Source organism: Quercus lobata, chromosome 4, assembly GCF_001633185.2.
Source record: "Quercus lobata isolate SW786 chromosome 4, ValleyOak3.0 Primary Assembly, whole genome shotgun sequence".
Lineage (NCBI taxonomy): Eukaryota > Viridiplantae > Streptophyta > Magnoliopsida > Fagales > Fagaceae > Quercus > Quercus lobata.
The window spans coordinates 2,139,061-2,154,231 of record NC_044907.1 but is presented as its reverse complement, the minus strand read 5'-3'; the positions used below and the strand labels follow the sequence as shown (position 1 = coordinate 2,154,231).

At 32.9% G+C, this 15,171-nt stretch overlaps 1 protein-coding gene across 1 annotated transcript; it reads left to right on the top strand.

The window, feature by feature from the left end:
* Window positions 1-490: 490 nt before the first annotated feature.
* On the top strand, window positions 491-8,962 carry LOC115983402 (ankyrin repeat-containing protein BDA1-like). The gene is made up of 2 exons (XM_031106074.1): window positions 491-611; window positions 8,394-8,962. Exons 1-2 carry the CDS (start codon window positions 491-493, stop codon window positions 8,960-8,962), a joined length of 690 nt encoding a protein of 229 aa, XP_030961934.1.
* The last annotated feature ends 6,209 nt before the right edge of the window (window positions 8,963-15,171 follow it).

Below are 15,171 nucleotides of genomic sequence, written 5' to 3'. Positions count from 1 at the left end.
TTTTGATCCAAGACTTAGCAAAGAGACCAATAGCTAAATGAGAGAGAGAGAGAGAGAGAGAGAGAGAGAGAGAGAGAGAGAGAGAGAGAGAGAGAGAGATTTGCGAGAGTTTACCTTTTGCCAACTTTATAGTTTATAGTTCAAAAAAAAAAAAAGTTCCAAATTTTGAAGTAGGTTTGCATAGTTCGTTAACATTCCTATAAAACTTTGATATCAAAAAATAAATAAAGTACCAAATAAAAATCTAGGTTATTCATGGTGGTGTATTCCAGCATCCTTCAAGATCGGCCCAGCGTGTAGTTGATCATTTGAGGGAGTATACGAATGCACAAGATGTTCTAAGTGTGCCCGATCTGATTCATGTCCCAGCACAGCAAACATGGCAGCGTCCACCGGGATCATTATTCAAGCTGAACTTCAACGGTGCTTGTTTTGATATGGTGCTGCATCGGGGTATGGGGCAGTGATTAGGATCGAAAATGGTGAAGTCATGGCTGCTATAGCTGTGAGGGGAGGTGCTGTGCATGACAATGAGGAGGTGGAAGTGATGGCTTGCCGTAAAGCGCTTGAGTTTGCCATTGATGCGGGCTTCACGGAGATTATCCTGGAAGGTGATAATGCTATGGTGATGAAGATGATTTCTCAGGCCTAACTAGACCTATCACGACTTGGTTTAATTTACGAAGACATTTGGTGCTTGGCTGCGGGTTTCAGGTCCATTTCATCTAATTGTGTTAGGCGCAATGCAAATAGTGTTGCTCATGCTTTGGCTAGATTTGCTAGATTACTTGATAATGAAATTATTTGGATGGAGGAGGATCCTCCGCCAGTGGTGGATGCGTTGTATTTGGATTCTAGTTTTCTAAATTAATGAAATTGTTTGGTTCCAGCTTCAAAAAAAAAAAATCTAGGTTATCCGAAATTTTTGAAGTTTACTAAAATAAAATTCTCGTATTAAAAAAATATATTAAAAAAAATACTATTTATAAAATTTATAAATGCTAAAGAAAAAAATCTTGTTCATTGAGAGAAATTATCAATAAATACAAATAACTAAAAAAAGAAGTTGAGAAAAACAAATAAAATAGCAGTAAAAGTATAAATTAAATCAAAAGACGTAATAATTAGGTAACAAATCCACTTGGTGTAACCAAAATTTCTAAAATCATTTACTATATAGTATTTAGTGTTATGCGCCTTAAGTCCGTGCGATGTATGACTTGATAAAAAAGTAAGTATATTTAAATTAAATCAATATTTTAATAATATAATTAAATTGAAGTTTTCACTAAAGGTCTTGTAGTTGAATTGGCACATGCTTAGGGGTCTAAGGGAAAGAGTTCAAGCTCTGGGGTTAACAGCATATTGTAATTATCTCTCTCAAAAAAAAAAAAAAAAAAAAAAAAAAAAGTTTTCTAATTTGTGAAAGAGATTTTAACTCCTAAGGTAGGTAAATTTAGATGGTTATTTAATGAGAATAACAATCAGTTTTTTAGAATTACCAAAAAATAAAATGAAGGCTATTATGGAAAATATTGATATGATGATTAATTATTTCTTATTTTATAAAAAAAATTCCACTTTCATAGCTATATACACCAACATGCATAGAAATTAGAAACACTAAAATGTTCTAAAAAATTAATTTTAAAAAAGAAAGAAATTACGGTAAAAATAATAACTTGGTTCTTAGCATGAAGCATCCTTCTGGAAAATTTACAGCCCCAAATCGCTAAACCAGTTGGAGAATCCTTCTGGAAAATCCACCAACGAAAGATACAAATAAACTATTTAAATAATGTAATACACATTACACAGATTCCTTTGTAATGCAAGAATTACCTCAGCTATTTCATAATCCATGTTTCAAACATGAAGAACTTACGAATGGCCTATATCATCTTAGCCAATTATTGTGATGAATCATAAAACTTCTTAGCGATGTAAACTTTTTTTGCACGTTACAGCTAAGAAGGCTAGAATTTTAAAAAATCAATAGTTCATACTAACATATGTCCTTTCTTTTTTACTTTTCTTTTTTGAGTGAAAGGATAGAACATTTGTCCTTTCGAAATCTCACTATAATCTAAAAACTATAAAATTTCTACAAAGCAGGTTTAGTCGTTTAGATAGACTAGATAGGCTTGAATCTTGTATGAGTAAATAGTAACCTGGATATGGACAATAATTAAATATTTAAATAGTAACCAGGGACTTTAAAGAAAAAGTGAGTAAAGATAAGGTTATTTTAAAAAGGATTAACAAAAAATAAATAAATAAAAGAAGAAAAGAAAAGGTTTGCTAGGATTAAAAGAGTGATAGAAGAGTGGTTGGCCTCATGGATAGCACATGGCTTGTATAAATTACGAAGTTAAAATAAAAATTTTAGAAAAACATAAAGGTGAGACTAGTAGATAGAGCACATGGCTTGTATAAATCAATGAGAAAGGCCAAAGGTTTCTCACTTCTCGCTGAACCCTTTTAAGGTAGACAAACTGAAAGAAAAAGAAGAAGAAGTGGAAGGAGGAAGCGAACTACAAGCACCTGAGGTGAAATTTCTGTTGCATTTTTCTTCTTCTTTATATTTTGTTTACTTTTAGACCCTTTAAAACACAACTAGATTAACCTAGTTATTTAGCCAAGTGATTAAAAAGTGCAGAAAATAAAGAACACAACAATATGATAACCCAGGAAAACTAAACCGGTAAAAAACCTGGAGAAGATTTAACCTAACTATCCTCAAGGTAAAATTGAATCCACTATGAAAGAATTGAAGTTTACACAATAGCGACTTAGACCACTAATATCCTATTGCTACCTCGAGTAGGAAACTTACTACCACAGCCCCATGATAGCTCTGAGTCCACGGACTACTTCTTTCTTGGATTCCCAACAAGTACAAGCACTCCCGCTTGTGTATCTTTAAACTCTTGAATCTGCAACTGATTTGATCACCAAGTTCTTGACATAATCTTGAATCTTGGAAACCCTAAGTATGTGTGAAGGCAACCACCTCTTGATCTCACAGAAGATTCACACACACAGTATAAAGAGCAACATAAAAACGTGGTTAGGATTTTCCCTTTTATACTTAAGACAAAACATAAAACCTTAAACGTCAAACAGGCTTGGGCTGAGTTGGAAATTTTGCAGAAAAAAAAAAAATCTACACGACTTTCGATCGATCGAGTCTAATTCTTGATCGATCAAGCCAGGCAGATTTACATAGTAAATCCTACAACAACTCGATTCCAACTTTACAAAAAAAACATATACTTTGAGAAAATCTAAACAAGACTAAAATGTTTTGATCATAGTTTGCCAACATTACAAAATGAAGTACTAATACATTAGTTTCTAATTCCTTAGAATCTAACATATTTTTTTTATTGTCAGAGTTGTTTATTATAGATGAATTGTTATGCACAATTTTACACAAGTTGAAGTTGAAAATCATGATTTTAAGTCACAGTTTCAATTAAAAATGAGATGTGTGTAAAATTGTGGGTAAGAACTTATGTGCAACAAGTATTACCCATCACAACTAGCATCTTACCACCAACCATCAATTTTTTTTTTTTTAAATAAATCATCACTAAAAGTGATTTTTTTTTTTTTTGGATTTTTTTCTTCACTTTTAAGTTTTTTTGGAAAATATTAAACTATTAAAAATTTGAATACAAAATACTTAAAAACTAAAATGACAATGAATATAATGGATGACACATCAATATTAGTTGAATAAAACTACAGTCACAAACTATTTTACAATATTTTTACAAACTAGTGATGTTGCAAATTTTTATTGGTTCTCATTTGAGCCCATTACCAACATCATTTTTTTCACTCAAGGGCAGCTTAATGCATTTGGGGGTCTAAGGTGAAAACTGAAATTGAGGCCTTTATATGTTTAAATATAATTTTTTCAAAAATAAAATATTATATAAATTCTAATATCTTTTTTTAGATGCAAAATTATTACTAATTAACATAAACCATGTAGAATTGTTTTTTAGAAATTATAGAAACACAAAAAATTGACAAAACTTTTCACATTTGTTGATGTGGTAGATTGATAGTGATAAGCAAAATAGTGATGTTAGTGGCGGACCTAGGTGAGAATTAGTAAAAGGTTGCCAACTCAACAATTGTGAAAAATGTTGTGAATTTTGTGTGTTTATTGCTCTCTTTTTTACAAGTTTTAGGTATTGAATTGTTACTGGCAAGGTTGTTAAAATCGTGATCATATGTAGGATCGCAGGAGGTAGGTAGGATCATGGATCATAGGATTGGATTGTGGATTGTAAGATCCTACCTATTTTCAAATTTGAAGCAAAAAACACATTGATAGTGTCTTTGTATATTGAATAATCATGTGAATTACGAATCTTCCATAAAAAAATAAAGATTTTGATCATATGATGTAATTTGCATATCTTACATCACTACATCTGTACTAATGAAACAAATAAATTTAAGTTTTAACACAATTTATTTAAAAAGTTCAGTGAATGTTTAATTAGAAACTAACCAAGTACCAAAATACTAGCACACTTTTTCCTTCAGCAGCAACTCTTGAACCCTCATCATCACCTAACATTGATAGCCAAATGATACAATAGTGATCACACATTCACACTATACACATATAGCTTTTTTTTTCTTTTTTTTTCTTTTTTTTTAAATCTATAAAGGAAGGCATTAGAATTGTTACTTCATTATCTTCATCAAAATTTGTACCATCATCTTTTGGTCAACACCCTTTGCTAACCACTCATCATCCGAAGACAAGTTCTTCAAACCAATTTCTTCTTTTGCACTTGATGGTTTAGGTAATTTCTCTTTTATCTTTAAGTTTTACATAACAAATACCAACTCATTCATTTTTTTTTTTTTTTAACAATTTTCTCCTTTTTGAGTGTACTTAAAGTTGTACCAACTTTAATAGAGAATTCTCAACTGGAGGATAATATACCAAGTCACTTGGTCTTACCATTCCAAATGTACTCCAATTATACACTTTCACAACCTAAAGAGCTATATGTTAAGCTCAATATTCTTATAGCAAAAATTTTCAATTCAAGAAAGTCATCTCCATATGAGTCCCACCAATTAGTTGATACATTTATGAAGTACAATATCTTAGTCTTGGGATTACAAATTACAACTTATAAAGATGAACTAAAAACTGATTTTTACATTTTGGTAGGATCGATGGAATCAGTAGGATCCCATATGATCCTACAATCCTATATGATCCTACACAATCCTACATGCGATCCTACAATTTTTACAATCCTTGTACGATTCTAAATGTTTTTGGTGAGGTAAGATCACAAAATCGTGCGATCCTACGATCTAGATGCGATTTTGACAACCATGGTTACTAGTTCTAATTTGAACCCACAACTGAAATTATTTTTTTGTCATCACTAACTGCCTGTAACAACTTGATACTTAGGATTTGTTATAAAAATGTTATGAATGTAGCATTTCTCTCTCTTTTTTCTTGTTTTACATTTGATAAAAAAAATATTATTTTATTTGTTGACTAATACTTGGGCTTAATTAATTAAAGAAATAATCATATTGGTTAAAATTTGGAGGCCTTTATTTTACTTAGAGCCTTAGGCGTCCGCATCAATTGCTTGTATAGTAGAGTCGACACTCTTTTCACTTACCAATAATGACTCACCACATAAGCAATATATAAAAGTTTTTGTAAAAATGTTTGTAGTTTTAGCATTTTCCATATTAGATTAGATAAATTCCTTCTTACTTTTTTGCTTTGTGATTAAAAAGTTGACACATCATTTATTAGATCTCTTGTAACAATAATAAATACCCTTTGTATCTCTCATATATTTAAATATAAAGTTTGGATAAAAACTTAGTTATGGTCAATAGCTACAAAATCAGTTGTACTTCACTCAAGGATTTGGATCGGGTGTGATTGCTAGGGTATTGCACCCGGTGCAATTACCCCATCCTTACTCACAAATTGTTTTTACAACTTTCACTTTTTTTATTTTGTTGCACTTTATTTACTTAATGGTTGAGATTGAAAATTGCCTTTTTCATTCTCAATCTCTGTCATTGAGAGCTATTGCATCAGGTGTAATGCTCTAGGTATTGCACCTAATCTTGTACGTTTTTAGACCCCTTAAAACACAAGTTGATTAACTTAGTTATTTAGCCAAGTGATTACTTAGGTAAATTATTCAAATCTAGGTTAACACAAGTAAATCATATCATGTAAACAATGTGGAAAATAAAGAACATAACGATAAGATAACCCAGGAAAACCAAACCGATAAAAAACCTGGGGAGGATTTAACTTAGCTATCCTCAAGGTAAAACAGATCCACTATGAAAGAATTGAAGTTTTACAATAGTGACTTAGACCACTAACATCCTATTGCTACCTCAAGTGGAAAACTTACTACCACGTGACAGCTCCGAGTCCACGAACTACTTCTTTCTTGGATTCACAACAACCACAAGTACTCCCACTTGTGTTTTTCTTTAAGCTCTTTATGCAGCAACTGAAGCGATCACCAAGCTCTTGACATCAATCTTGATCTTGATAACCGTAACTGTGTATGAAGGTAAACACCTCTAGATCTCACAAGAGATTCACACACACAGCATAAACAACAACCTGAAAACGTGGCTAGGGTTTCTCCTTTTATACTTAAGGCAAAACATAAAACCCTACACGTCATATGGGCTTGGGCTTGAGTTGGAAAATTCTACAGAAAAAATATATGCATGAGCTTCGATTGATCGAGTCTAATTTTCGATTGATCGAGTTTTTTAGATTTACACATTAAGTCCTGAAGTACACTTAATTCCAACTTTACACATAAACACACTTTGAGCAACCTAAATCTATACTGAATGTTTTGATCATGATTTGCCAACATATACATAATGAAGTTCTAATACATTAGTTCCTAATTCCTTAGAACCTAACAAATCTTAATCCCTCCACTCAATATTTTTTTATTGAATGTAAATTTTGACAAATCTATCATTAGATTACATTTTTTTTCTTATATTCACCATACTTAAAATTTTTCCAGAAAATCAAAGTCATATCATATGTTTAAATTTATAGTTTTTGTAATATAAAATTATGCATAAAAAACAAGTTTATGGGTCAAATAATAAATAACATTCAATTAACACGAAATTTGACATGCGTGTTAAGAATATAAAGAACATGCAATTTGACAGCTAGATTTTCAAAACATGTAGCCATATTAATATATTTTTTTAGTGAGAATTGTAACCATTACCTATGACTGGCCAAATGTCCTATATTTAATATTCATGTTATTCCATTTTGATGGTGTAATAAATTTTCATTTATAGTTTTTTTTTTTTTCATTCTCATTTATAGTTATATTGGAGTATGATTTTCCTTAACATCACTCATATAGCATGTTGCATCATTTTGACGGTCAAATAAATTTTCATTTATGGGTATATATATTAGCCTCTTTAAGTTGATCTACGCATGTTTAGTGGATTAAAAAAATGACGAAATTTGTCAACTAATTTGATTGTAGCCTTAGAATATAACTCCACTTATTTTATTTTATTTATTTTTTATTTTTGTATGTGAGGAATGACAAATGTTTATATTTCAAGATTAGCACGAAATTTGGCATGTGTATTATAGTGAACAAAAAAAAAAATTGTAAATCAATAGTTAGATTTTCAAAAGATGTAGACATGTTAATATTTTTACTCTAAATCTATAAATTTTGAGCAATAAATGTTACAGGTAGTACAAATTTTACTACATTGATCTCACAAATTGATGTGTCACTAGTTAGAAAGAGATAATTCAAAATTCAGTTATGAAGTTGACCACCCACCATTCACATTCATTGTCATATTCGTTTATAAGATTTATGTAGTAAAACTTGTAGCACCTTTAACATTTTCCATTTTTATATAACTAGTCTTTTTTTTTTTTTTTTGAGAAAATTTATATATATATATATATATATATATATAACTAGTTTAGACTTTAGACATATGACTCATTGACACCAACGAAGGATAAATTCCTATTTTTTTATTAGACTATTTTAGACATCTAAAAGATGACACCAATGAAGGATAAAATTCCTTTTCTAAGTGTACCGGCTACTTTTTTTAATGTATAAATAAATGTTATTTTTATAATGACTTGTAAATTGAAAATATTTAATTGTAGTCATATACCAGCTTTCCAATTCAACATTTATTTCTTTTTGGAAAATAAATTTTAGGGTAGTTACACTCCATTCCCTTAGGTTTATAGGAATGACACTTCACCCCAAACTTAAATAGAAAAAGTAATTAGGATGAAGTGCTAATATTGTTTTTGTTGTATGCAGAACCTACCAATTCAAGCCACACATCCACAAGTTCAGACCAAGAAAAACCTTGCCTTAATATATCAGCGTTCCTTAAAATGGATGAGAGGATGAAGCAATTTGTCGAAAATGGAGATATTAATGCCTTTTACCAATTAATTATAGAGGATGTAAAACTTTTGGAGCACATCGATGAGCTACCATTTGCTGATACTCCTTTACACATAGCTGCATCTACTGGGCAAATCACATTTGCCGTGGAGATGATGGGTTTAAAGCCCTTATTTGCTCATAAACTAAATCAAAATGGGTTTAGCCCTATTCACCTCACTCTACAAAATGGACATATTGAGCTGGTGCGTCAGCTTCTACAAATTGATGGGGACCTTGTTCATGTCAAAGGAAGGGAGCATCTCACTCCTTTGCATTACATAGTAGAAAGTGGTAAACACCTTGATCTATTGGAAGAACTTTTATTGATCTGTCCTGATTCTATTGTAGATGTGACAGGGCGAAACAAGACTGCTTTGCATATTGCCCTCAAATATAACAGGCTTGATGTATTTAATTTCTTAGTGACATTGGAGTAATTGTTTATGAAAATGCCAAATTGTATCAAAGAACAGTCCTGAACTAGAAGGATGATGAAGGCAATATTGTGTTGCACATTGCAGTATCAAAAAATCAATCCCAAGCTAGTTCTCTCCAATAACATCTACTAAGTATTATATCAGCAAAAAGGAAACATCTACTAAGTATTAACAAAATATGAATAATTAAAAAAACACATAAAATAACCCACCATGAATAGACTAGATGACCATTTTATTTTTTTGAACCAAAACTCATTTTTTGGGTCAAGTAAATTTCTTTCTTCTTCTTTTTTCCCCAAAATTTAAAATATATTTTAAAATGTTTAAAATTTTAGAGAGTGGTGGCCTCCCTCGTTCTATGTACAATTCTGTCACCGGCGTAATATATAAAAAATTATTATGCATTTGTATTAAGATAGGAGCAAGGACGAGACTTCACTGATTTACATTACGCAAGCTATGAGGCACTTACTTGCTTGGGGTTACAAATTTGTCAATGTAAACCATAAGAATTTAGAGGATGAAACAACATGGGATATGCTACGCCGTGCTAAAGCTAAATCGGGATATGCTATGCTATGCTAAAGCTAAATCGGGTTCATCTCTTTCTACATTTAATACGTATGCAAAGTACCAAAGGTTGCTAGTATTAAGCTATTTTCAGTTTTTGAAAACGGATTTTAAACCTGAAATGAGGAAATTATTAGAAGAAATGCGTAGTATGCTTCTGGTGGTTGCAGTACTGCCTGTAACAGTCAGCTATCAAGCGATACTCAGCCCTCCTAGTGGACTTTAGCAAGATAATGGTCTATGCAGTACCACTGAAGTAGGGAGTAGTCCTGATGGAACCATTCATCTGCCCAATACAACAATACAAGAACATAAAGCAGGTTTTATTATCCCCAATATCGACAATAAAACTCTGTTCAATACCACAGCAATGTGTAAACACAAAGCAGGTACAACCATTGCTTTCAAAGATGGCCTTTTTTAGGTGTTCCTTGTTTGTAATGCTATCACATTTCTGATCTCAAACTCATTAATTATTTTCCTCATTCTAAATGGGTACATGAAGGTCCTGTTCTTCGCACTCAATATCACCCTCTGTTTTAGCTATTCTTATGCACTCCTCGCCATAGCTAGTGATCCATATAGGGCATATACAGCGGGTATTTTGATGACTATTTCGACCTTGCTTATTTTTGTAGCATAGCTTTTTTCTTGGAAGCAATAATTAGACTCAATGCAAAACCACACAAAGAAGCAGGGACAGCCATTGGTTTGAAAGGAACCCCTTTTCTAATATTCTTGATTTACAGTAACTATTCCTAGGCTCCAGATTGGTCGAATTTTCCGGCTTTGGAAAGAGTCAGGCTAAGTGGTTTGCAGATTTAATCATGGGAGAAGAAATGATAGAAAAAAAAAATTGAGAAAAAAAATGCTGACTTTGGAGCTGTATGTATCTGTAATGTGTGTCAATTTTTATTTTTTGTTTATTTGATAATAAAATTTAGTCTATGTTTCTATGTGCATTGTTGTAGTACTTAATGTATATTGCAATAAAGTAGTGTGATTGCCTAGCATTACTTAATTTTTGAATTTATAATCAAATTTGTAAGAGTGTTTGGTTCTGAAAGCTCAAGATATTATTGGGTGCTTAAATTTCAATAAGATCATGTTTTGGAAGCATAATATCATGACCATGAAATAGTGGTTATACTTATATTATTTGCAATAATAGAATAAAGCTTTTAGAAAGGAATAAACTCTACTATGAATCAAAATAAGGTAAAACACCATTGGCCAAGTCATAATGCACAGACTTTATTATGATTGATTTTGAAAGCTCAATTAGTGTAAAAAAACTAATGCTTGTTTAGACCCCCAATTTTAAATTACAGGAGAAATTGGGCTTTTGCCCTTATTTTTTTAAAAAAAATCCAGCAATATGTTCCTATTTTGAAACTATTTAGGTCTGTGATCCTATCTTGAAACTCAATTTTCTCAAAATCGAGTTTCAATGTAAAACTCGATTTGTAGAAAATTGAGTATAGGCAATTAAACTGAAGAAAAAAAATAAAATAAAATTATGAAACTCGAGTTCATGGAGCTCGAGTTCGATTAAAAAGACCCTCCAAGCCTAATCTATCTAATATATTTGAGCCCTCTAAGCTCCAGCTACCAACGGACTTCTCGGAGTCTTCACTAGTTATTCGGATCCTGCAATACTGCCTGATTGCATTCACCAAGCCTCAATAGCTTCTTTTGGCAAATCTCCAATGCTTCCCAAGCTCCAAATCACTCTCTACACTCTGAATTGGTGTGAGTTGTGTTTGGGTACAAATCTCCTCTCAAGGTATAACAATGGGAGAGGGAAGGAGAAGAGACTACAATGATTTCTCACTAAAGGATAAGTAGCCCTCTCTCTAAAAGGTGAGTGTGTTGTAGAAACCTCTCTAGGGTTTTCTTATGAATGATCACCTTACAATTTTGTGGGTAATGAAGGTATATATAGTATGAGTGAAGGATAGAAGAGTCACACTTAAAAAAATCCAGCAGAAAGTTTCGTGGGTCACTCGTGACTTGGCCTGAGTCGCAAAGTGACTCGCGAAATACAACCTGGCACTTGACACTTCAGCTTCCAGCATGTGCTTCTCATGTGACTTTCGTGGATTGCATCACTCGTGAGCCAAGTCACAAGATCAACTTTTTGAGCAATCTTCACCAACTTAATACTAAACCCATTACAAGTAAATCCCATAAAATACAAGGAAATAAATTAATACAACACTTTTTGTCAGGAAATAAAGCCAACAAAAATGTTATGTGAAAAACCATAACTTAACAGATTTCAACCTCTAATAAGTATCCATACACGTCTATTCTTCAAAACAAGTGACAAACGGAACAAATAGTAATTGTCATCAGAAGGAAGTGGCATGGTTCTAGCTTGGTCTGTTCAGGACTTTGACTTTGTTGAATGCAGCCTTCCTTGTTATTTAGTGTAGGGGTATGCATTCAGTTATAGTACTCCCAAGCAACAAAGTAGTGTCTTATTTATGTTCTGGAATGGGAACTCTAGCTGGTCCATGGGCATGGAGGTAGTTGTACTAATGTTGAACAGACAGTACATGCCTTCTTAGAGCAGCAGAGGCGTTGGAAATTACAATGCAAGATTAATGAAGGGTGCTAGTAGAGGCCATTGGGGCGATAGTGTCAGAATTGCATGAAATTTGGCAGGATGAAGGGAAACAACATTCTAATCCAAACTTAAGAAAATATCTTGAGTGTCACCTAAATTTAGGCAAATTTCTTCTTAAAGGCCTTGAAAACAGTATTTTTGCTATTTATAGTAATATTTGTTTTTCCTTAATAACTTTTAGTTTAAAATTTAAAATAAGATCCTGTCTATTTTGGAATTACCCTTAAGGTCAGTAGTTTATGATTTTGCATTAAACTCAAATTTTCCCTTTTTGGTAAATTTTGGTATTTTGTCACTTAATCATGTAATTAGTGCGAATTAGGGTTTCAAAAAATTCCTAATTGTCCTAGGGTTTTACTTTCTTAGTATTTATATGTTTTATAGCCGTTAAAGGCATATCAAATTATTATTAATGAAATACAGACTTTTTGTTGAATTCTTTATCTAGTTGATTCTAGTTTATCACCTTGTGCATTTAAGGAACCCTTCGTGGATTTGAGGTTTACTACCTAGAAACTAATAGTTTAGTTTCTATCCATCAAAGAGAGCATCATGTGTGCTTTCTTCAGGCTTCCACGACATTAGTGTTGGACTTTCAATTATTATTGTTAAAGAAGCAGATGAAAAATGTGTAGATTGGACAAACTCATTTTAGCTAAACCATTAGTGCTTCCAAGTCTTACATGAATAGTTGGAAAAATTGTAAAGTTTTGATTTACAATTATGTTTTATGTTAGATTTATTCCATGACAAAAAGTATTGTAATTGCAATAAATTATTTCCTTGTATTTTGTGGGATTTTATTGTATTGGGTTTAGTATTAAGTTAGTGAAGAATCAAGTATGAAATGAAGCTCAGTGTAGTTTTGCAACTAGCTTACAAGAAGTTTGTAAGAAAGCTTCCTGCGAAAAGGGCACGTGAGAAGCACATGCTGGAAGCTGAAGAGTCAAGTAACAAGCTGCATATCGTGAATACTTCGCAAGACAGGCCATCTCGCGATGTACCTACGAAACTCTTTGCTTGAAGGATTTTAAGTGTGACTTTCTTACCCTTCACCCATATTATATATACCCTCATTACCCACAAAAGTAAAGAAGACCAATTCAGAGAGAAAACCTTAGATAGGTTTCTACAACACAACACACACCTTTTAAAGAGAGAGCTGCTCATCCAAGTGAGAAATCATTGTAGTATCTTCTCCTTCCCTCTCCCATTGTTATACCTTTAGAGGAGATTTGTACCCAAACACAACTCACACCTATTCAAAGTGTAGAGAGTGTTTTGGAGTTTGAGAAGCTTGGGGATTTGCCAAAAGAAGTCGGTGAGGCTTGGCGGATGCAATCGGGCGGTATTGCAGGATCTGAAAAACTAGTGAAGACAAAACTTTGAGAAGTCCGTTGGTAGCAGGAACTTGGAGGGCTTAAGTACGTTGGATAGACTAGGCTTGGAGGGTCTTTTGTTATTCGTGTACTCACTAGTGGATCAATTTTGACTTGGAGGATTGCGGAGAGGTTTTTTGCCGAGTTCTTCAGTTTCTTCTTCAATAATACGTCTTGTTGTTATCTTGTATTTGCATCTCTCTTCGCTTACTCTTTAAGCTTTATATTTATTGTTGCTTGCTTGCTTATGGCTTAAAGAGTAGATCCAGTGATTGCGCTTCATTTACTCTTGTTTTGCACTTAGATAAACTAGAGTAAAAGCAATTAAGCCTTAATTTAAAATTTGGGGGTCTAAATCCGAGTTTTCAAAAACAAATAAAGCTCTTTAGTCCTTTTTTTTTTCCCAAACATTTTGTTTTGTACTTCTGGAACAAGAAACAAGAAAAGAAAATCCATTGCTGTCTAAGCAATGGAAACATAAAAAGCCATTCAGCTGAATATCCCTTGTTATGGGCAATGTGTTCTGACACTGTTCACTGAACTTGTCTTTGGTTTTGTTAACTAAAAAATTAGTCATATGATTATGAAGTGGTTCACTTGTAAGGCTGAAAATGAGCCACGTTCGTGTATAAATATTTGTACTTGCTCAAACAGTAAAAGAGTATAAATTAGTAGTCCTTGTTTTGCTGCAGAAAATTGCAGCTTCTTTCTCTACTAAAAAATGCTAGTTTGTCGCAACCTTGAAGAAATCTTTGTGCATGTTATCTGCTAGAATATACAGCCTAGCATTAGTTTTTTCCCTTTCCAAATGAAACTCCCTGTCAAGCATCATTTTAAATTACAATTTCTGTCTCCTAGTACTTCAACTAGCCAATTGATAACACTTAAGCAATCAAGCCCGTGTAGGCTTTAAGAAATTGGAGGATTGTATAAGTAGAAACTAAGGATATTACTTAGTACCTTGCTTAATGAACAGTACTATATAGAGGGAACCTATATATAGAGAGGCCAATCAACTTAGGAGTACTAGTAGTACAATACAACTACACAGGTTGCACGGTGCAGTGCAATAGTATAAGAGAGTACAAATATCACTACAGTAGGCCCAAGAGTGGGCGTGGGGCTGATACTTCTCAATGACAAGGTGGAACATGAGAGATCAACTTCATTTTGGATACGAGATCATGGAAATGAAAAGGAGGGTGTGACTTTGTGAAAAAGTTTGTAGGGTGATCATGAGATGGAACAGAGTAGAATTGGAGGGTGCCCTGGAGGAGATGATGAAGAAGATCACAATCAATATTGTTATGCTTGGTCCATTAGAGGATGGAATTGATACAGCCAATCTAAATGGAACTTTTGTTGTCATGGTATATATAGGAGCAGTAGAAGCAAGAGGACCCCAAATCCCGAAAAAGCCAACGTAACCAGAGGAGCTCCTAGCTAGTCTCACCTAGAGCACAATATTCAGGCTCAGCAAACGTAGGATGACTGAAAATCCCACCTAGGATGACTGAAAACCAGGTTCAAATGTTGAACTGTAGAGGAAAGGACAAGGAGGTGTAGAAATCTCATGAATGCCTTCTAGTATATGAATGACTTCCCTCATGGAAGGCCTTGATGAT

Excerpts from the sequence above, each read along its gene's own strand:
- LOC115983402 (XM_031106074.1), top strand. The coding sequence starts at position 491 with ATGGCTGCTATAGCTGTGAGGGGAGGTGCTGTGCATGACAATGAGGAG. Across the intron at positions 612-8,393 it reads CACGGAGATTATCCTGGAAG|AACCTACCAATTCAAGCCAC; the intron begins GTGATAATGCTA and ends TGTTGTATGCAG.